This window comes from Ambystoma mexicanum, chromosome 9, assembly GCF_040938575.1.
Source record: "Ambystoma mexicanum isolate Mex_15411 chromosome 9, UKY_AmexF1_1, whole genome shotgun sequence".
NCBI lineage: Eukaryota > Metazoa > Chordata > Amphibia > Caudata > Ambystomatidae > Ambystoma > Ambystoma mexicanum.
Genome location: NC_090931.1, coordinates 907,407,039 through 907,429,222, shown reverse-complemented (window position 1 = coordinate 907,429,222; position 22,184 = coordinate 907,407,039). Strand labels below are relative to the sequence as shown.

Below are 22,184 nucleotides of genomic sequence, written 5' to 3'. Positions count from 1 at the left end.
CCAGGAATTAGGTCAAGACCACCATGGAGTTAGATCAGGCTTACCCCAAGGCCCAAGCAAAGGAGTAATCTATGTCCTAAGCCCTGAGCACCTAGAAAATCATCTAAGGTGCTACCTCCAGGGTAAACCAAGATGTCAGAATCTCCTCTCACCACTACTATGCCGGACACAGGAGGATCTCCCTAGTGTAGAGGAGCTGAACCCTAAGGTCTATCCTGATTTTCAAACTTTACTTGTAGTGTCTGCCGCCTCTAGGGCAGATTTCAGTCGTGGACCAAGAAAGTGTCCCTCCCATGAACGCCTGAGGAGGCAGTTCACTTCTCAAGCAGAGGGGGAAGCACAAAATGTAATAGGAAGGTGGGCGTGTAAACAGTGAACCCAAAAAGTCCACTCCTGTCTGATCTCACGTGGCGATGATAGTAACCCTCAGAAGTCCAGGATGCTTTGCTCCACCTCCCCAAAGGAACCAGCCCCACAGTCTAATAAACAGCCTGTGTGACCAGCTCTCCCATGCAGGAGTGCTACTGGACACACCCCCTCTGGAACCAGTGGGACAAGAATTACAGGAGCTACAGTGATGACAAGAAACAATATATGAGCAGGGCACCTGATAGAAAACATACACACATAATCAACAGTAGTGCTTAGCAACTTTTTACCCTCTCACTGAGACTCCTGGCGTCATGAAACTCCTGTGAATGATCCTGGTGCCTCACCAAATCTAACTAAATCTAATTACCTAAAGTTATGAATTACAAGGCAGCAGGATGCACGGGTCCGTGGCAAAGTAGTGTTACACCGTTGCAAGACACAGAGCTACAAAATCAATGGGTTTTTATCATAGAAGGGAAGGAAGCGTGCAAAGACCTGGAGGAGGGGAAAGGCCCTAGCACATCGTGACATCATGCGTCACACTCTGAATGCAGCGCAGAAGATTATTGGGCACCGTGGTGTTAGGAATCCCCCAAATGGCACAGTAAACAGTGTTTGAAAAGGACCCAGAGCACCCAAAGCCACTCGCGGGCGTGATCGCTTGATACGACCCGGCAAAGGCAGCAGTGCCCACAGCATTCGCCGCTCTTTCCCAGTAAGTGCAGCGGTGGCGGCTGCCTTAGTCGATGCATCCTAACAACTCCTGGGGACCACAGGAGGTTGGTGCTGCCCCAATAATTGATGCCCTTCCTACCATAGGTGGCTTATTGGGTCCCTAGGGCAGGTCACCTTGGCATCAAGAAGAGCAAAAGAGAGACTCTATTCATATTTCTACTGGCCCAAGATGGTGGTGTCAGTGGAAAACCACTCTATAAGCTGCCATACCGGTCAGCTCTCTGGCAGGCTTGGAGGCAAAAACAAGACAAACTTAGTTCCTCTACATGTTGTGTGAGTCCCATTTGAGAGGGTGGGGATTGATATCATCGGTACCCCTGCCCCTCCAACTACCTCAAGCAGCAAGTTCATACTTGTCACTATGTACCCTGAGGCAATCCCACTGAGGGTAGTCCTTGCTCAAGCAGTGGCCAAGGCTGGGTATCCTTAGCGGAGCAGGTTTTCATTATTATTATTATGCTACTTATTGAGCACGGACCTAGCTTCAAGAAGCAACGGTGTGCTTTTCAGAGGTAACAACAGAACAGATATACAGCGGGGGGAAGGATACAGAGGGGTGCAGAGGAGCGATATAGTTGTACACAGTGGCAGGGAAGAGAAGGACAGACAGCGTTTAGTGAATCAGGTGCCTTTGGGGGGGGGGGTGAGGGAGGTGACATGAAGGCCTAGGTGTTGAGGAGGAGAGACGTCTTGAAGAGGTGGGTTTTAAGTTCTTTTCTGAATTATAGGAGCGTGGGGGTGAGTCTGATGCTGACGGGGAGGAGGTTCCATAGTCTTGGGGCATAATCAGAGAAGGCTTGTTTTCTGGTCCTTTCCTTTTTGCAGTGGCGGGTTTAAAGTCTGTACGTGTCCTGGCTTCTGGTGGTGCGCTGTCTGCCGGAGCTGCTCAGTTTCTCTGCGAGGTGGCTGGGTGACTTGCGGGCGACTGCCTTATAGATGATGCAGCAAGACTTGAAGGTGATTTGTGCGTACAGTGAGAGCCAGTGAAGGTCGATGAAGGCCTGGGTGATGTGGTCATATCTATGTAGACCCTTGATGAGGCATGCGGCTGCGTGTAGGACACTACTCAGGGGCACAATGGAGGACCACAATAGATATAAAGCTGTCCGGAGGGAGAAAGGGCTTGATTCTGCGCAGGAGGGAGAGCTGATACTAAGCGGTCTGAGTTTTCTTAGCTATGTGTGTCGTGAAGAAGAGGTGTTTGCCGATGTGGAACCCGAGGGACGAGGCGCAGGAGGTGAGCTTGGGTGTGAAGTCTTCAGGGTTCATTGTTGCTAGCCATGTCTGTATGTCTGGGTGTTGTTGGCGAGGAGTGGGAATTCGGACTTGGAGGGGTTGAGCTTCAAGAATGCACTGGACATCCAAGACTAGCGAGAGGCAGGTTTTGAGCTTGTGGATCTCCTTGATGGAGTCGATCTGGAGATGTAGCTGTGTGTCATCTGCGTATCGGTAGCTGTGGATGTTGTGTGAGGCTAGGAGGGCTCCCAGCGGCTCCATGTATGGATTGAAGATCAGTGGGGAGAGGATGCAACCCTGCAGGATTCCACAGGGGACAGGCAGCATTGGCGATCTAGAGGAGTCCATCAGAACAAACTGCTGGCTGTTGACGAGGTAGGACTTGAACCAGTGTAGGACAAGGTTGCTGATCCCCATGCGCCGATGTAGGGTGTCCGTGATCACCTGGTGGTCTATTGTGTCGAAGGCGGCCGAGAGGTCAGGTAGAACCAGGGGTACGACGTTCATTCATCGCCCGTTTTTTTTTGCAGCACTTTTTGCCGAAAATGTTTTGCCGAAAACGAAACTTTTAAAAATATGGGGAGGGCATATAAGGGGTAAGGTTGGGTGGTGTATCAGGAATAAATAATAGGGGAAATAGAATTTGGGGGGGCAGATAAAAAAAAAAAAAGATTTGCAGATTTCTTTGCCAAAAAGGTTTTGCAAAAAATGCCACGAAAATGAAACTGGGGATGAATGAGCATAGAACCAAACCACGAGGCAGGGGTGGCCGTCATCAAGGATGTTGAACCCGGATTGGTAGGTCTGGAGGAGATTGTTGGTGTCGATGCATTGCGGCAGTTGCACAGCTACCGCTTTCTCAATGATCTTACCTAGGAAGGGAAGATGGGTGATGGGGCGATCGTTACCTAGGTTGTCGGGATCCAAAGTGGGTTTATTTAGTAGAGGGAGGATTTTTCCTGTCTTTAGGGTCGATTGAAAGGTGCCTGGAGTTAGGGAGCTGTTGATGATCTCCAGGTAGGGAAGGAGAGCTTCTGCGGGGCGGGCCTTGTGGATTGATGCTGGGAGGATGTCTGTTTAGGATGTGGCTTTAAGTGTGGCCAGGGTTTCTACCAGGTCCTCTGCAGAGAGGGTCTTGAATATTGTACAGGGACGTGAGGTGGGTCTCTGTATGTAGAGCTGGTGTCCATGTGCTAGCGAATCTTGCTGATTTTGTCGATGAAGGTGTTGATGGCGGATGATTTTTCGATGGAGTGTGGTATGGCAGTCGGGTAGAGGGTTTGATGAAATGCTTGACCGCTTTGAAGAGGGCTCTGCTTTTGTTGCCGGCGTCTGCTATGGTGTTCTCATAGTAGGCGGCCTTGGCGGTGTTGATTAGTTGTCAGCGGGTTGCTCAGAGTTCCTTGAGGAGCCCCAGGTCGGATGCAGTCCTGAAGCCGCAGCAGGTTCTCTTTTGCTGAGGGTTGAGTTCTTGCATGCACCAGAGTGCTGACGGTTTCAGTTTGCAGGTGCGTTGTTTCAGAGGTGCAAGTCAGTCGGTGGAGGCTGAGAGGGTGGTGTTGAGTGCTTCCAGTTGAGAGTCACAGTTTGGTTGGGGGTTTTCAGTTCATGTGAGGTGGAGGTTGGCAAGGTCTTTCGTGAGGGCTTCCCCCGGGACGTTCTTCCAAGAACTTGAAGGTTTGTCTGATGGGTTTGTGCTGAGAGTTCTTGAGAGGAGAGCTTTAGTAGAGGGAGGGCAGTGCAGTGATGATTAGGTCAAAGATGTTACCTTTCTCGTGCGTTGGGTCTTCTGTGTGCTGTGTGAGGCTGAGGGTGTCCAGAAGGCAAAGGAGAGCTTCCTTCATTGGTTTGGTGACCTTGTTGTCTGGGATTTTGAAGTCGCCCAGGAAGATGTTGTTGGCGTGCTTGATGGACATGGTGGTGACCAGGTCGATGAAGTCCCCAATGAAGGCAGTGTTGGGTTTAAGTGGTATGTAGATGAGATGGAAGGTGACTGTGTCGGGGAGAGCGGGAAGTGGTAGGAGAGTACTTCGAAGTAGCCAATGTTGCCGATATCAAGTCTGGTGCAGGGCCATGAGGTCTTATGGATGACTGCAAAGCCCACGCCTGTCTTGTTTGGCCAGTCTCGTGTTGTATGCTCTAGCCATCAGGGACAAGGATGTCTAGGATGTGGGTGGAGGTGGGACACAGCCAGGTCTCGGTGATGAAGATAGCATAAAGTTTGAGTAGTGATGGTGTCAGCAATGTCTACTGTATGAGTGATAGCTGAGCGGACGTTGGTGAGCATCAACTTCCATGGTATGGACAGTGAGGGGGTGCTGATGGGTTTGAGACTGATGTGGGTGAGGTTGCTGGGTCTTTCAGGTCCACAAAAGAATTTCCCTTTTCTTCGTCTGCCCTTCACTTCGGACGCCCTTGATCTAAGAGTTAAGAGCAGAAAGGAAGAGCAGGTCTAAGAAGGTGGTTGGGGCTTAGGCCACTTGACCTAAATCCACTTGCAACTGCTCAAAAACTGCAAAAGAAAAGAGGCTGGAAGGCTGCTTAAGCAAGGAAAAAGGGTGGCAAAACAGGAAGCCACCAACAGTTTAGCAGTGATTAGCAGGGTGCAGGGCTTAGGCCATGTGACCTAGATCCACTTACACCTGCTCACCAATTGCAAAGGAAAAGGGGGTAGAGGGCTGCTTAAGTAGGGTCCCCTCAAAGAAGTTGTGTCTGATAGTAGGACCAACTTCATATCCCACTACATGCAAGCCACGTGGAAGACATGTGGAGTGTCTTAGAAGTTTTCCACTGCTCGCCATCCCCAAACAAATGATTTGGTAGAAACGTTTAACTGAACCTTGAAGAGTATGATGGGTGTTCTGGAAGAGCCCCTGGGAAGGAAGTGGGATCTCCTTCTGTCATGCATTCTTATTGCATACATGGAGGTTCCACAAGAGGGAGTAGAATTTAGCTCTTTTTAGCTTCTGTTTAGCCATGCAATAAGTAGCCTTTTGCCCCTGACCAAAGAGGGCTGAGAGGCAAGTCCCCCTTCTACATCCTTAAATGTGGTGTATTATGTGCTTGCCCTTAGAAGTAGGATGGCAAACATGATGGCTGAGACAAACTTGAATCTGATAGTTGGTCAGGAACTAGTCAAGCACTGGTATGACCAGAAGGCCTTTCAATCTGAGTTCAGTCCAGGCCAACAGTGGTTTGTCATTGTTGCAACAAAGCCTGTAGAACCTTACAGGACAAATGAACTGGACCTTACAAGATTGGAAAAGACCTTGGAGAAGTCAACTAGTTAGTGAATTTGGGTAACCCCAAAGTGGTCCTGAGGGTCTTCCACAAAACTAGACTCAAGGTTTTCACCCTTAGGGTGGACATTGCATCCCAATGTCCGGCTACAGAGAAAAAGGAGGAGGAAAGTGAGCATATGCCTGATCTCCTCCAGGGTAGTCAAGCAGATACATCAGTGGAAGGGGTAATCATATCGCCACAATTTACACCGCAGCATCAGTGAGTGCAAACCTTTCTTAAGACAATTTTACTCTCTATTTTCAGTGACTCCAGGCCTGCCTCCTATGAGTCAGCATGATATTGACACTGGTGACAGAACATAAGACTGTCAAAAATCACATTAATAAGAGGTGAACAAGATGCTTCATTTGGGAGTGAAAGAACACTCCAATGGACCCTGGTTTGTAGTCCAGTATACTAGTACCAAAAGCAGGGTCCAAGGAACAGATTATATGTGGGCTATGGGCCTCTTAACGCAGTCACCAAGATTGATGCTCATCCCTTACCTATTGGCAAATAGCCCTTCAAAACCGTGCAATGGATAAGATAGCATTTCACACACTAGCGGGCCTTTATCAATTCACAGGCCTAAAGAGCGCACCTGCCACCTTGCAGACTGAATCATGTGCTGAATGAGCTGGAAAGGTTCCACATGGCATATCTAGATGATATTGCATTGCTGTAGCTCCACACGGGAAAAACAGCTTTCCCACCTTAGCCACGTGTTGCAGCCTGTTCAACAGTCCCATCTGACCTTAAAGGCCAGTAAGTGCCCCAGTGGACAGAGCACAATGGTCTATCTTGGGCATGAGGTCCAGGGGAAGTAACAACCTATCCCTCAAACTTGTCAAGTTTTTGTACAAGCAGTACAAATCTATCAAAGAACCGGACCTAGTAGTACAGTCTAGATTTCTGCTCCCAGGTACTAAAAAAAACTAAAAACGTATTTGTATGCTAACACTACTGCAACTTCTCTTTTCTTAAATGATCACCTTAGAAATGTTGTTCTTGATTTGAGAGTCTCTTCTGTTCTCTTGTCCTTGACCCACAAGTTTATTTAATGTTTATTATAAATTCGGAGCCGTTTTATTTATATAGCTCTCATTGAGTTGTCACAGGATTTAGGGTTGGATTTGTGACATTTCCAAATGGTATTTTGATATAGGCAATTAATGCATGGACTTCAGAAAACCAAACCACTTCTTTCCAGTTCCTCTTTTCCAGTGCTTTCTTAACTCAGCACCCTTGTGCATACTCTGAGACACCAGCTTGTGAACTGACTCAAGAGATAAATTGACGGTATTTTCAAGACACAAAGAGGTATTCTAATAGGAAGCTTCTCTATTGTGTGCTCAAGAATAATGAAGGCATTGCACGCATGAATTGTTGTTCAAGGCACACGCTGAGGCTGCTCCAGCTGATGACTTTACAGGTACACAGAATCTCGATCTAACCGGAGTCAGCACCCAGCGCTGCAGGAGATTTCCGTGTGCTATTAAACTAGCCTCATTCGAGGCAACCTCCAAGTGTGTAATAAATTACCAGCTAGTAGGAGCACTCTCTTTTCAAATAAAAATAAATGCATACATCTTCTCTTTTATGTTCAGTCACATTGCACCACTAAAAAGTTCCTAAGATCCCAACAGTATAAGTGGATCATGTTCCACGTACAATCAAGAAATACGGGCATCAGATAGGCCTTGAAAGGGAACGCCTTTGCAGAAGGACCTGCTCCCAGAAATATGCCTGATAAAATACAGTTATAGAATCTTCAGCAGGGTTCTATGCTGCCTGCCAGAGTGGTCGCAACTACCTGGCATCCCGATCTTCACCATCATCTTGGGCTGGGGAAGATCTAACTTCCTGAAATGAAATTCTACTGAGGAAAAATAATAAATCTACTAGGCTTTCTTAGTACCAGTACTGAAACCTGTTCTCCCCACTACCACTTCTTCCAGCTCCCTAATAAGTCTTGTCACCACCATTGTCTATGTCCTAATACCCCTGGATCTGGGAAACCAGAGAATATCTGCAGTGGAACCTACTCCCAATGGATTTAATGTTTTCAACTCGCTCTCAACAGCCACCTCTTCTACCAGGAGGATCCTCAATGTAGGAAAAGTGACTGCATTCTGTTTGTTAGTGGGAGCACCACTAACAGGATGAGCTTCCCACAGGACCCCTGGGTATAGGTACCAGAACTCCACAAATCCATGCTATGCATCACCCATGCCCTACAACACTCTGTACGTAAGTAGAACAGTGAAACCTCTCATTAGACATTTGATCTTCTCATTCACTGATCACCCACTCCCACAAATGCCCCACCCTCGGTCCAATCCTCTCTATTTTCCATTTTTCTATGCAAATACCATGCATGTGTTGCCAGCCTTCTTTGTAGCAACCTTTTACAATGCACGCACAAAGAATTCTAAGATGGCTGGCGGTCTGTGAGGGTGCATAGTCTTGTGCTCCCTCCTGGTTGAATAAATAAGGACTAAGCAGCGACAGAAAGCAGAGGTTGAGTACCCCCGCGCCCCAGCTCCCCATGACCTGCGGAGGAGGCAAGCCACTCGGCGGAAGAAAACGCAAGGCAGAAGCGGGCTGAAACACGCCTATTCAGCGCCCCGAAGAGCAGAGCCATAGCACTGGTGCAGCGGTATAGCAAGGCCCGCTGAAAACCCCAGAAGGGAAAGCAGCAAAAGAACACATCCACCCACCAGTGAAGCAGCAGAGAAGACAGGATATAAGGCTACACAAGCACCCCTAACAACGCGGCAGCCACTGCACACATTCGCAGTAGCTGAAAGGACACCACCGGAGGCGCCCGACAAACGAGATACGAAGAGCCGGGAGAGAGAGCCTGGCGGACCGCTTCTGTGAAGGTGGCGAGATAGCACGAAGGAGCAGAGAACCGACTCGGCAGGACCCCCATATGAAAGCAACGCAGAACGTGGAGGCTGCAACGGCCATCCAGACCGAAACAAGTAAGCCAGGGAAGGTCCCAGGGTGGACACAGAAGGATCACTGCCCCACAGTGAGCAGACACTGCAGGGAGAGCGCGAAGTGCAAAGGAAGGTGAGAAGCTCGGCAACACTCCAAAGAAACAACTGTGAAGACCCGTGCGCTTGCAAACAAGACCGGGTGAACAAGGTGGCAAGGACCACGGGGAAAAGCAAGAAATACAAGAGAGGGGGAGTCTGGCACCGATATACACATAGCATATGACTAGTCTGAACAGCAGTGATGGACGCCAGTCAGGGAGGAATACTTAAAGCAGAACCTGCAGTAAAGGGCTTTGGATCACACGGAAAAGTAGACACAGCTCGGGGAGAGAACCGCCAGACAGAAGAGAAGCAGTGTGCATCTTAGAGCACAGAATACCCACTCGGGAAATACCCCACAGGGACGCTCCACAGCTGAGTGGTCAAATAAAGCAAGGTGGAAGAGGACAGGCACCGGACCAGGGCGCAAGTACCAGACCCATAGGGGTACGACTGATAACGCCCCAGCTCGCTTGGAAGGGGAGGTATTGCTGACAAAGGTGACTCTAGCCCACCACTGGTAGCAACCTGCAATTGGGGAGTGAAACTGGAGGAATAGACAAGGAGGGGGCGATGAGGAGCAGATTGGAAGAAGGGGAAACCTGTAAAACAACAGACAACGAAGGAAAGCTGGCGTACAGGAGGGCAGAGTGAGCTTGTAAACTGGCACGTGGACCCACCCCACCCCACTCCTACAGAGAGGCATAGAGAGCATTTGTACTGATGGTGCCAGCTGCCAGATGCCAGGGACTAAACCCAAGACCACCCCAGAGGGAAGTAAAGGGGCAACAAGATTACAGGGAGGTCAGCTGGAACGGTGCTGGAGACAGCAGCAAAAGGAAGAACTGCACACTGCGGAACCATCGGAGGGAGCAGAGAGGAACGATAATAAAGGGAAAAGGGCCAAAATGGCATTGAACAAGGAAGAACTACAAGGCTGTCTGAGAGGGATGGAGAGCAGAATGTTGGACTCCTTCCAGGAACAATTGCGGAAGATGAAAGAGGAACTTAAAACATCGCTCCAGGCGGTTACAAAAGAAATTAATGAGTTGAGAAGCAGGGTGGACGTTACAGAAGCTGGCTTATCGGAGATGGCAGAGGACATGAAGCAGAATAGCATCCTCCTTGAAAAAGTGGCTAGAGAAACGCACAACCTGGAAATCCAGGCAGAGGACCTTGAGAACAGATCCCGCCGATCTAACATTAGGGTCAAAGGCCTAGTCGAGACAGTCACGGATCAGGACCTAAAGGACTCAATGCAGTACTGCTTCAGCAGCCTTCTAACGGGAACGCAACCTGAGGAGGTATTAATCGACAGAGTGCACAGAATAGGGCCTAAGAAAAAGGACCCAGGGGTACGACCCCATGTCGTGCTAATAGCTTTGACCTCCTCCACTATGAAGGAAGAGATACTCAGAGCGGCAAGAACTCAACAAGAGGTGTTGATCAATGGGACGCAGGTCCATCTATACCAGGGCCTGGCATTATCCACATTGCATAAAAGGAGAATGATGCAACCAATCACCACGCCACTAATCGTGAAACAGCCTACAAATTGACATTTCCCTTCGGTCTGCTGTTCACCTGGGAGGGCAAACAACAGCGGATTACGACATGTGAGGAAGGACTGGTGCTGCTGCAGATGGAGGAGGATGATCATTGCGCAGAGCAAGGGCCAACACAGAAAGTCCCGAGTGATGGTGCCAGAGCGTGGGAATAGACAATGGACAGCAAAAAGAGGCGGGGAAGGGAAGTTAAACTGTGAGGCCCCCACAGAAAATAAGGGTGGGAGGAAGGTCTCAACATGCGATACATCTACATCTTATCAGTGGGGCAAAAGGGGAAGGGAGGAGAGAACAGCGAGTGTAAGGAAGGAGGAGGAATATGCCCAGACGGAAGGAGGAGACTGAAGCATCTTGGAACTCATTTCAGGATATGATAATATCCTGGCGCAGAGAATGCCTGGGGTTGTACAGGGCCCGAAGACCCGGAAGGTTATCTGGGGTGGTTCCGGAGAACCTGGTCCAGAATGGGGTAAAGGGCAAGGGCAGGGAACATGTGGGCAGGGAGGGGAGAAGAAGCTGTGGACCAGACAGTTGGGTTAAGGTGTTTCTATGGTTTAGCGTGCAGAAGGGGTGCAGATAAAAGAATGAGGAGAAAGCTGAACATGGGCACGGGGATACTCAAAATCACAGGAGATGGCTGAATCGAACATTGTAACCATGAACGACCTAAACTCCCCGACTAAACGTCTCTCCATAATAGGGAGATTAAAGGAGCTCCAAGCATTGATAGTGTTCTTGCAGGGGAGACACCTCCTTCCTTTAGACGAACAGAGGATGACACAGAGTGTTCCCGAAACAGTACTATGGGGGGGGGTGGGGATCTTCTTGAGCGCCAATTAGAATTTCCAGAAACAATTTCTGTATAGGGACACTGAAGGCAGATACCTGGTGCTTAAGGGTACACTAGAGGATCGGAATATATGCTCCCAACAGGAAACAAGATCTATACCTTAGGGAGCTGTTACAGAAGCTGGGTGGGTGGTGCGAAGGACAGGTAGTGATAGGCAGGGACTTCAATTGTGTAATGGATCATGCCTGGGACAAAACACTCCCAGCCACCACTATGGACAGGGAAAACAGACAGGCATTTGGGACATTTTTTAGGGATCATGGGGTAATTGAAACATGGTGATTGTTCCACGAGCAAGAGAGGGAATATACCCACTATTCAGCAGTACACATAGGCTACTCAAGAATAGACATGCTTCTGGTCTCTGCGCTCAAGTAAGGAAGGTACACATAGGGGTTAAATATCTCTCCGACCACGCGCCCCGGAGATAGTACAGATTGAGCTGCCTAAGCAGAAGGCGAGGGGCCAGAAAAGCTGGAAACTGAATGAAATTATTTTATGAGACATAGCTCTGAGAGAACACATGGAGAAAATAATAAATAATTGTTATAAGGACGACAATAGGAAAACAGATTGGAGTTTGGGATGCAGGGCAAGCGGTGGTCTGGGGAGAATTATTATCAAAGGCCACAGCATATGTGAGGGAAAGAGGGGTTATCACAAAGAAGCTCGAAACAGAGCTTAAGGATGCAGAAGCACAACACAAAAATCATTACAAGGTCCCATACGGCACAAGAGGTTAGTGACGCGATAACGTCCCTACCATGTAACAAGACACTGGGCCCAGATGGGCTAGGAAATGGCTACTATAAAACCTTCTGATCTCAATTACTAGGCCCATTAATGCGGCTCCTTTACCACATAACGGAAAAAGGTAAGATCACGGAAGACATGGGGAAGTCCACCATAATCCTAATACACAAACCAGGGAAGGACCCCGAACACTGTGCCAGCTATCGCCCTTTTTCTCTGCTCAATGCCAACACCAAAATATATGCAAAGGTGCTTGCAACAAGACTAATGAAGATATTGCCAGGGATAATGCATGCAGACCAGACAGGTTTCATACCAGGGAGGCACACACAGGACAACATATGACGGGCCATAGACATAATAGATCTGGGAACTAGGACGGGCAGCGATTCTCCATAGCAGCATTGGACGCACAACATGCTTTCGATAGCTTAGACTGGGGATACCTGCGTGTGGTCCTTGCTAAATTCAGATGTTGACCCGAATTCACTAAGATGGTCTTGATGAATTTCAAATACCAACTACAAACTATTTGGTCAATAAACAAACCTCGGCACAGATTAGTATACAGAGGCACATGACAGGGATGCCCCTTGTCGCCCCTAATTTTCGCCATGGCCATGGAGCCCTTGGCTGAGACAATAAGACAAGATCAGGAAATTGCAGGTGTGACTTGTGGTAAGGAGACGCATGAGATTGCGCTATACGCTGACGACATTCTGCTATTTCTGAAAAACAAAAGCTACACTGCCTAGAGTAATGGGGAAGCTGCAGGAATTTGCCACGGTCTTGGGTTTCACCATAAACTACACCAAATCTAAGGCATTAAACATAACCGAGGGGAGGGGAGAGAGAGCCAAGATGGGTGGAAAGGTATCCCTTGGAATGGGAAGAAGAGAGTATAGAATATGTGGGCATAAAACTAACGACAGAATACAAAGGGCTGTATGGGGCAAATATAACCCCGCTGTGGAAACAGCTGAAGGAGGATTTACATAGATGGGATGCCCACGAACTATCTTGGTTTGCACAAATTGCGGCCGTCAAAATGGCACTGCTCCTGCGCGTATTATATATAGTGGGCTCGCTGCTGGTAGAAATACCCCTCCGTATGAGCAAAACACTACAAAAAGAAATCATTACCTTTGTGTGGCAGGGAAAGAAACCAAGAATACAAAGGAAGGTCTTGATGCGGCCAACCCTTTTGGGTGGACTGGGAGTCCAGACGTAAAAAGATATACCCTAGCAGCATAAATAGCGGAAATGCTGAAATGGCCAGGGCAAGACAAACCAAGAGGCTGGGGGGGTTCGAACAAGGGGTCACATCCATCCCATTGGGAACGCTACATGCCCTGAGAGCAGGGGCCCAAGGGGCAGAAGGGCAACTGCTAGAAGCCATCAAAGTATTGTTGCAGGGATGGGATCACGCTCTTAGAAGGAGGACAATATCACGGGATTAGGGCCATATATCCCAGTGGCCCATAATTCAGATTTCACCCCGGGTAGGTAGAAGAAATTTTGGGACACAGGACGGAGACAGTGAATTTCCATTTAAGGGAATTCTTCCAGACTGGTTCCCCCTTCCGGTTCAAAGAACGTAAACAGAAATTCAGAATTGGAGAGAGGAAAAGGTTTCAATACATACAGATAAGACATTGGGTAACCCAGAAGGAAGTTATGGAAGCTGGCACAAGAAGCTCATTGGGAATAGAATTGACCCTGCAGGAGGGTATGGCAACAAGAGCATTAGCAAGGTTGTATAGACTGCTAGATACAGCAAAATTGGCAGACAAGCTTGCGTACAAGGATAACTGGGAAAAAGACCTTGGGGCATCGATCATGGAGAAGGAATGAGGACAAATCTTGAGAAGAGCGCATAAAACATCCATAAGCGCTGCTATCAAGGAAACAGCATATACAATCTGCTACAGATGGTACTTAACTCCACATAGGACCCACAGGATGAACCCAAAATATGCCCCTTACTGCTGCCTGGAGACAATGTGGAGAAGAGGGGGACCTATATCATATGTGGTGGTCGTGCCCTAAGGCCACTATGTATTGGAAGGAAGTCCAAGGGCATATAAAGGGGATCACAGGGGTACAACTGCCAAACGATCCGAAGGTGATATTATTGGGTGCAGAGGTGGAAGGGGTTTATGCAGCGACCGGTAACAAGGCCACCCTCCCTACTCACTCATTAATGGAAGCACAAATGACCTTAGCGCAAGGGTGGAAAACGGAGGAAGGCCTTATAGTAGCGTGGTGGTGGGTCAAAGTCTGGGGAGTATTGGCCATGGAAAAACTAAGCGCCTTTGAAGAGGGGAAAGTATCAGAAATTCTTGTCAGTATAGTCCCTTTCATGAATATGTACAGGACAGGGAAGGGGGCTTTCACAAGCCAATATTAATGAGGAATGTACATGTCTGCTGAACATGAGGAAGGGAGGCCCGTGGAGAAGGACTAACAAGGATCGCATTCAGACAAATAAAACTAAGCCATGAGTTGGAGTTAGGGATGGGGGAGGAGAAGAAGGGGGACGGGAGTTGAAAGATGTTTTGGTTAAAAGTTTGGGCTGCATTACATAAAACTCATATTCACGGTAGCGATGTGAGGAAAGGACAGTCGATTTCAAAGCAGATTCCACTGAAGCGATTACATGAGTGTTACTGTTGGCAATGTGTTTGAAAGTTGTGACTATGAATGAATAAGTAAAGGGTTAAAAAAAATAATGCACGCACAGTACACATGTAGAGTGTTGCAGTATATGTGTATGTGAAAGTGTATTATCAGTGTATCTCATTATTGGAATGTATGTGCGGTGTACAGTCAGTGCACCTCCAATGTTGTATTGGACTGTGTGTGCAGGTAGTTTCTAGGTTAAACAAAATTACAATATCGCAAAGTATTACAGAGTACATGCAGTGCCATTTCACAGCAGTAATATAGTCTTAACACAATGCACCTTTGTTGGAGCGAAAGGCCAGTATCAACAATGCAATTTTCTATGTACCTGCTGCCAATCACCATTGCTTTGCTGTCTGTCAATGAGAAGACCAATTCCTTTTTCGAGAACGGCGAGATCAGGAAACCTGTTAAAAACATGGTAGAAGAATAGTTTATACATAGCAGTGTGCACAGACAAACAGAGAGGCCCATAAAAGTAGACAAAGAAGACTGAAATAGACACACAGAAACAGACATACAGGCAAACAAACAAACTTGCACAGACAGGAACACACACACCTGTAAAACCATAAAAAGAAAGAAGCCTTTTATAGAGCCAGTCGCCTTCTTTATTTTTAGTTGGCAGCAGCTGGGGATAGCAGGAAGGCAGAATTACTCAGAGGAAAATGTTCAGCATTATGTGGAAGACCCATGAAGTTGAACCCTCAGCTCTAGAGGTAGCAGAGCCATAGATTGATCAGTGATTTATCATTGAGAGCTAGTATTGGACGTAGGTAAATGTGATGAATGGAGCATCGAGAACAGGTGGCCCTGTCAGCCTTCTCTCTACTTTGCACAAGTAATTCTAGAATCTCTGGAAACATGTTTTATCAAGCCATGAAAGCATCTTGCAATAATCTAAATCCACACATTAAATAATTCCATGTGTGTCAATTCCCAATGTGGTTGTACAAGAAAATGTGCTTACCAAGGCTCTGCTTTAGAGACCAATGGTGGTCATTCAAGGAATATTTACAGATAATGTGTGTCACAGATGACATTAGTAACTCACCAGAGTCTCCAGAAACTTCAACAGTGTTATTAAATTTGCAACAGATGGTTGATCAGCAGTTGTCAGTGTGCAGACTTTTCAGCATAAGCAGGCATTTAGTTCAACAGGTTGCACTGGCTGGAAAAGGTGTTTGGGAAGTGGTGCTGGGCTGTCCCTCTCTCTCTCGTTTCCCTTGATATTCCCTCCCTAGCTCAGGCATCCGTAACCCCTGGTTAGTGCTAATGATCGACGATGATCCCTACTATCTGACCACTGCCTTTTCGAATCTGCATACTGAGGGACCTCCCACCTGGGCAAACACGACCCATGGTTAGTTTTAAAGGAGTGGTGTATGGATCAGCTGTTGGAGCTTCTATCCTGCTATCTCCTTACTGCTCCTCTTCTCCCTCTACTTTCCTCCCCACAACTTTCTCCTCTATCTCCCCAATGTTTCCCCCTCACCTAAAACCTATCTCTGCCCGATTTAGCTACTTTCCTAAGTCTCTCCCCTCGACTCTACTACTATCCTACCTTCTCCACAGTGCTTCTACAGCTACTCTCACTGCTGCTACTCTCCCCTCTATTATCTTCCACACTTCTAGTCCTCACCTCCACCCTTTGATGTTACTCCTCCGTCTGTCCTACTACCACCTCTTGTTCTGCAATACTGCTCTCTTTTTTCCCAAACTCAGGGATATGGTGCCTTGCTCACCCTTCTACTAGTCTCACTTTCTCCTAACATTCATTCCCTCTCACAATAACTACTACTACTACCCACTCCCCTACTCCTGTCTCTCAAACTATCTTGCTCTCCCTCACACAAATACACACACACACAATATATTTATTATTTATTTATTTGCATTTTTAAAGCACTCACACAGCCCACGGGCATCGAGGCGCTGTTACAGGAATTATTTGTGTTTAGTTGCGTATTTATAATGCGCTTAAATACCCAGAGGTTTCTAAGCGCGGACCCGGGAATCGAACCTGTGTTGCTTCGTGTCGTCTAGCTTCCAAGGCGAGCACGTTGCCGCTGAGCTATCCTCCCCACTTCATGCACTGCACTATAAAAAAACTGGTACCACTCTCTCTCAGAAATACCTCACCTTAGCTAAGCTCTGCAACCAACTCTCCAACACTCCGCTCTTCCATCTGTCCTCTATCTGGTCGCTCAGTCCACCTCGCGCTCCTCCTGTGACCTCACGCTTACAACCCACACTCTACCTTTACTGCTGTATGGTTACATACTGTGAGGCTGGTGGTTCAGTGCCTTTCGCCCCTTCCCATTGGCTGCAGTGCCCATCTGACACATTGCACCAATCAGTGCCTGTCCTTCCCTCAGGACCCATAGGAGAGGCTTTAAAAACTCGTCTAAGCCCTTCCCCCTTTTCCTGCATGGTTTTACATTCTCTTCTTGTTTCCCGACGTGCTGTGGGTTTTAAAGTTCATTTTTCTGTAGTTGGAGTGAGCTTTCTGGTTTCCTGTGTTGCTGGTAGCTGTTACGGTTTGGTGATAGCTCCTAAGTCATCTGGGCTGTTGTGTTTCTCTTTTCCCTTTTTGTGAATTCCGGATCAGGGTTTCTTGAAAGCTTGCTGTTGGATTGTGGGCGATGGAGTCTTGATTTAACAAAGAGAGAACCGTGGCCAGCAAGAAAACCAGAGGGATTATGTGATGAAGAATGGCACCATTAACAACATCTAAAGCACAGGCAGGGATCTCGGAGACCGGGGCAATCCCCAACTCTCACTTCTTGTGTCTGGGGTAGGGCTGATTCAGGCTTTTGTTCTGATGAGTCTCCAGCCCAAGGGAGAGAAGTGTCCATCTTCCTCCCCACCGACAGGGCAACGACCCTGAACCTGTCAGATGTGTTATTAGTTTCCTTCAATAGGTAGATGATTTAAAAGCTTTAACAGCCACAGCTTCTCACTATTCAGTTATGGTGTGCCTCCATACTCTGATTCGGGCCAAAATAATACTGGTGCTCTGGCTTGTGAGGTTCACCATAACATACTGATCTGTGTTCGTTTTTTTGTTCAGAACCACTGCTTGTGTTTGGTGCTGGGTGGTCAACCTAGTGGACCAGACAGGTTAAAACACATAATTTCAAGCAAACTCTCACTTGGTAGTGTGACAGAGCATTAGTGCTTAGACACCAGAGGGGGGGGATTGGTGTGAAGTACAAGTGACAAATACAGAGTCGGTTAAGTAATGAATTGTCCGCAAAGGTAAGTATTTAGAAAAATATACTTATCTATCCAACACACTCAAGATAAAAGGGCGACACAGGTAAGTAAAACACTCTACATGCATATGCACAATTAAAGTAGGGAGTCCAGCTATAGGGACATCCTAAATGCTAAAAGGTTGGGGAAAATTACGTTAGACCAATTAATTAAAATATTTTTAAGGCCACTCTACAACTAAGCTTAAAGTCGTCCCGTGCCCTAAACAGATTCACTGGCAGCATGATTAATTTTTCTAGCTATTTATTATATTTGTTGCTTGCAAAATTAAATGAATTTAGCAATGCAATTACTTTACTTATAGAACAATGATAGGAAGAGTAAAATTGCACTACTCAAGCATAGAATGCACTGGTATCACAACGATTTCATCCAGCTTTGCAATTTACTGGAGGAACAATGGAGGCTAATCTAGATGCACTGGTGGGAAGATGAACAGACAAAGGAAGCAGCGGAAATCTAGCTATTGCACGAGGTATGGAGCAGTGAATTTAGCTGTGAAAATGATTCCTGGTGGAACAAAAAATGGATTGAAATGAATTCACGGATGCCTAATGAATTAATTGAATCTAATTGAGCACTATATTTCACTGTTATCACAATGAATGGAAAAGTGGCATCTATACATATGGATTCCCCAACAGCACAATGAATTAATCTATCAATGGAATGAATTCCCTGGTACTACAATGAAAGCACCAAAGAATAAATATGACTATGCAATTGATTCACTGGCAGTGCAATGAATGAAGCAATGACTTAGGCCCGCATTACGATTTTGCCGGTATGGAAAAAATGCTGGTAATTTCGGCACAAGCATTTTTTTCCAGACTGGCAAAACACAGGTTTGCCGATGGGGGCCACAGATCTCCTGGCAGGCCTGGCCTGCCGGTAGATCAGGCCCCTACCGACAAAGAAATGCCTGATTCAGGCAATCCCACTCCATGGAATGGGAATTTACCGTAGTCTCTGCCACCCGTAATATTCTGGAAATACTGGGGTATTTGGCAGAGGGGACGGTAAGGCAGTTTTGCTGGTATCAAGCCAGTAATACCAGCAAAACTGTAATGAGGACCTTAATCTAACTATGCAGTTGACGGATTTAAACAAACTGCTGGTATTACCGGCATGGTAATACCGTTGCAGGTAATACCGGCAGAATCCCCCCATGGACTCTTATGGGACTCCATAGAATGGAGTTTTGCCATTTAAACCGGCACTTGTAATATGCTGGTAATACCGGCAGAAAAGTGCTGGTAGCGATACTGGCAAAGTTGTAATGAGGCCCATGTTGAAAAGAGCACCATATCCATACCAAAGTGAGAGAACTGGGAGAGAGAATTAACCAGACCATGAGAAAGGACACAGACCAAGGGAGAGAACCAGACCCTGCAAAAGGCAAAGGGGAGGAGCCAGAGCCGATATGTAAAACAGAAATCCTGCTGAGCGATACCACTCAAGTGCAGGCGATGATTTACATCACAGGAAAAAGAAATAGCATGAGCCTGCTGAAGGTTATACCTCTCACCATGACCAACAACAAAGAGCAAAGGAATACTCTTGTGGCAAGGTTAAGGGGTCTGTATGCCAGACTCTTGCTCAAGACAGTAACCAGAAGGCATGATTGAGATATCCTAGTTCCTGGCCCATGCCAGAGACCATAAGGAAAGACACAGTCTGCTGTGGGCTCATATCCTGAAGACAATTAACATGTTGTGGGATGAAGCCCAGGAGGGCATCACTTGGCTGGGAGAGCAATACTGCAGACTGAAAGATGCACAGGTGGGGTGCAGGGGAATTCCTGACCAGAGAGCCACCTAGGGAAATGTGTCAGGGCTACATCTGTAGATCCCAGGAGGGACTTGTCTTCTGAAGCAACATACACAGCCAAGAAGGAAACATACTGGGGCACTTTAAACAACCTGGGACTGTGAGCAATTTGAAGAGAACCACTTGGGTTCTGTAGCCATGCACTGTGTTGTTGACATTAACGAAACCGATCCTGGATTCTGGACGGTGTCCGATTGCAATAGGCCCTTAGACTTGTTTCTTTATGCCCCCCATAATGTTGCCCAGAGATCAATGCTGTGGGAGTGGTACGAGGGGGTCAACATCAGAGCGCCATTAGCCTTAGAACACGTTGTAGATGGGGAGTAGTGTGAGGGCGTACCCGGCAGCCAACATCACTAGCACGGCCACCTGCAAGTTGTGGTAGGGCCAGCAGCACGGTTCGGCATGCTGCAGTAACTGACATGAGCCACTACAGGGTCTGGTAAGATAAGGGAACAGAAACAAACAGATGTCTGCGGGAAGCAAGTGTTGAAGGAAAGTACCTGACAGCCATCAGACCTAGCAGGGCCCAGCATGTATTGTGAATCTGGGAGTTCTGGCTCTGCACGTATTTTCGTTGCTCGCATGACTCAAAGTCCTCTCCCCATCCACCATCCGCCATTTGGTGAGAAAGCAAAAACTGGCAGGCCGAGACCACTTCACTGCACGCAGACCTGAAAAGCAGATATAGGAGGTCAGTGATGACATCATATTAGTCATACCACCTAACGAAAACATACACACACAAACTTACAAACCACCAAGTGCCATCACTGTGCTCAGTCTGTGACCCTACACTAAAGTGAGCCATTGTAGGGTCACAGTCTGTGGGGTCAACAAAGGACTCACACAGGGGTACATAGGTTATAAAGAGGGGTTATCGCGCACATCCACATGATGCTAGTAAGGCCAAAGCTCGATAAACAAAATAAAACTTCAGCAATGGTGCAAATGATCCAGAGGACAGGAAAACAAGTGAAGAGGCAGTTTGTGGTAAAGATAGAGGTCTTGGGGCCAAGTACACAATGACACACACAGTTTTCTGGGGTTCATCTATCCTGGAACCCCTTCTCCTGAAGGCTGCTATTGAGAGTTGGCCCTAGCCCTACTTGGCAGTGGCCACTTGACTTTCATATTGCAGTTTATTTCTTTCCCGTCTGTCCTGGGTTGATTGTTAAGACCATTCCCCAAACCCCAAGAGAGGCGTGTTACTTTGGGTTTGGGTGCCCTACTGGGTTCAGCCACTCCTTCAACCCCAGATACAGCACAAATCATACTTAATTTCCTTGTTGGACTTGTGACTCTGGGCGAGCCATATTCCTTGCTCTGTAGGTCTCTGTTTCTAAGAGCTCTTTAGGTGTTTGCACTCCTGGTTTAATGGCACAGGACAAAATGGTTCTCATACTAACTAGCCCTGGTCCCTTGGCTGTACTTCAGCTTTGGCCCCAATGGCCTCCCCTTTACCCCTCAGCACCCCTTACAGCTGTTGGTATTGATACATTTGCCAAGGCTTTTTCTTAATCATGAGCCTATCCACCAACCTCCTTCTGCTGCCTCTGATTACCTTTACTCTATTCCTCCTCCTGACACTCTGTCCCTCCTCCAATTACTTTCTTAACCGTCTAATTGATTGTCATCATTTTCTGATCTGCCTCTTCTCTAACACCTTCCTTTCCCTCCTCCTACTTCCTTCTCTCTTCTTTCCTTTACCTCGTCCAATGCCTTCTTTTGCCTCCATCTGTTTTACAGTTCCTCTCTCGCCATCTCTACACACTGTTCACTACTGTCCAAACTCCCTTATCGTTACTTGCACAGATTTATGGAATCTAAAGTGGTATTGGGTGGTGGTTCTTGGTTCCTACGCAGCGAATGAGTTTGGTTCTTTTGCGCTAATTTCAGAAATGCTCAAGTCACCTTAGTCACAAAGGTGACCTGGGCATTTCTGGAGAGGCTGGACTGTAGTGCAAAGATGTGCTGTCCAGCCCTCTTGCATACATTTGTGTCCGGAGCGCGCTCTGGGCACTAATGATATGATATGATATGATATGGTATTTGTAACGCGCCTATACACAAGTGTTTCAAGGCGCGACGAGGCAGGGAGGGAGGGAAACAAGGGGAAGACAGACAAACGATCCTACTAGGCCAGGTGTCATTCAGATCGCGGAAGTGCAGAGGTAAGGGGAAAAGGAGAAAGTGCTGGGGGGGGAGGTGGGGGGGGAAAGTGCAGTACAAGATAAGTAGCGTAAAAAAAATAATAAATAATAAATAATAAATAATAAATAAAAGGGCCAGCTGGTGGCAAGTGCGAGGTAAGTGCAGAGCAAGTGCTGGGAGGGGGGCTGTAGGGATACAGTGACAGTCCCACAGTGCAGGGGGAGCCAGGGAGGCAGTGCAGGTGGAGAGTGGCTGGGCCCTGACCGAGGTCGCTGAGAGTGGCCCAGATGCAGGTTTAGTGCAGAAATTCAGTGGGGAGTTAAGCAGGTTTAGCAGGGGAGAGGGAGAGAGAAGGCAGAAGCGAAGAGGAAGGTTTTGAGGTGCTTCCGGAACCGGAGA

The 22,184-nt window shown here is 47.5% G+C and overlaps 1 protein-coding gene across 2 annotated transcripts in view; it reads right to left on the bottom strand.

Annotated features, from left to right (window-relative positions):
• LSS (lanosterol synthase) overlaps nt 1-22,184 on the bottom strand; it is a 315,876-nt gene that overhangs the window by 21,336 nt on the left and 272,356 nt on the right. For both annotated transcript variants that reach the window (XM_069616042.1, XM_069616043.1), the window contains 2 exons: nt 20,135-20,305; nt 14,851-14,929 (listed from right to left, as the gene is read on the bottom strand). In XM_069616042.1, coding sequence (XP_069472143.1) covers nt 14,851-14,929; nt 20,135-20,305 — 250 coding nt within the window. The remainder of the gene's footprint in view (nt 1-14,850; nt 14,930-20,134; nt 20,306-22,184) is intronic.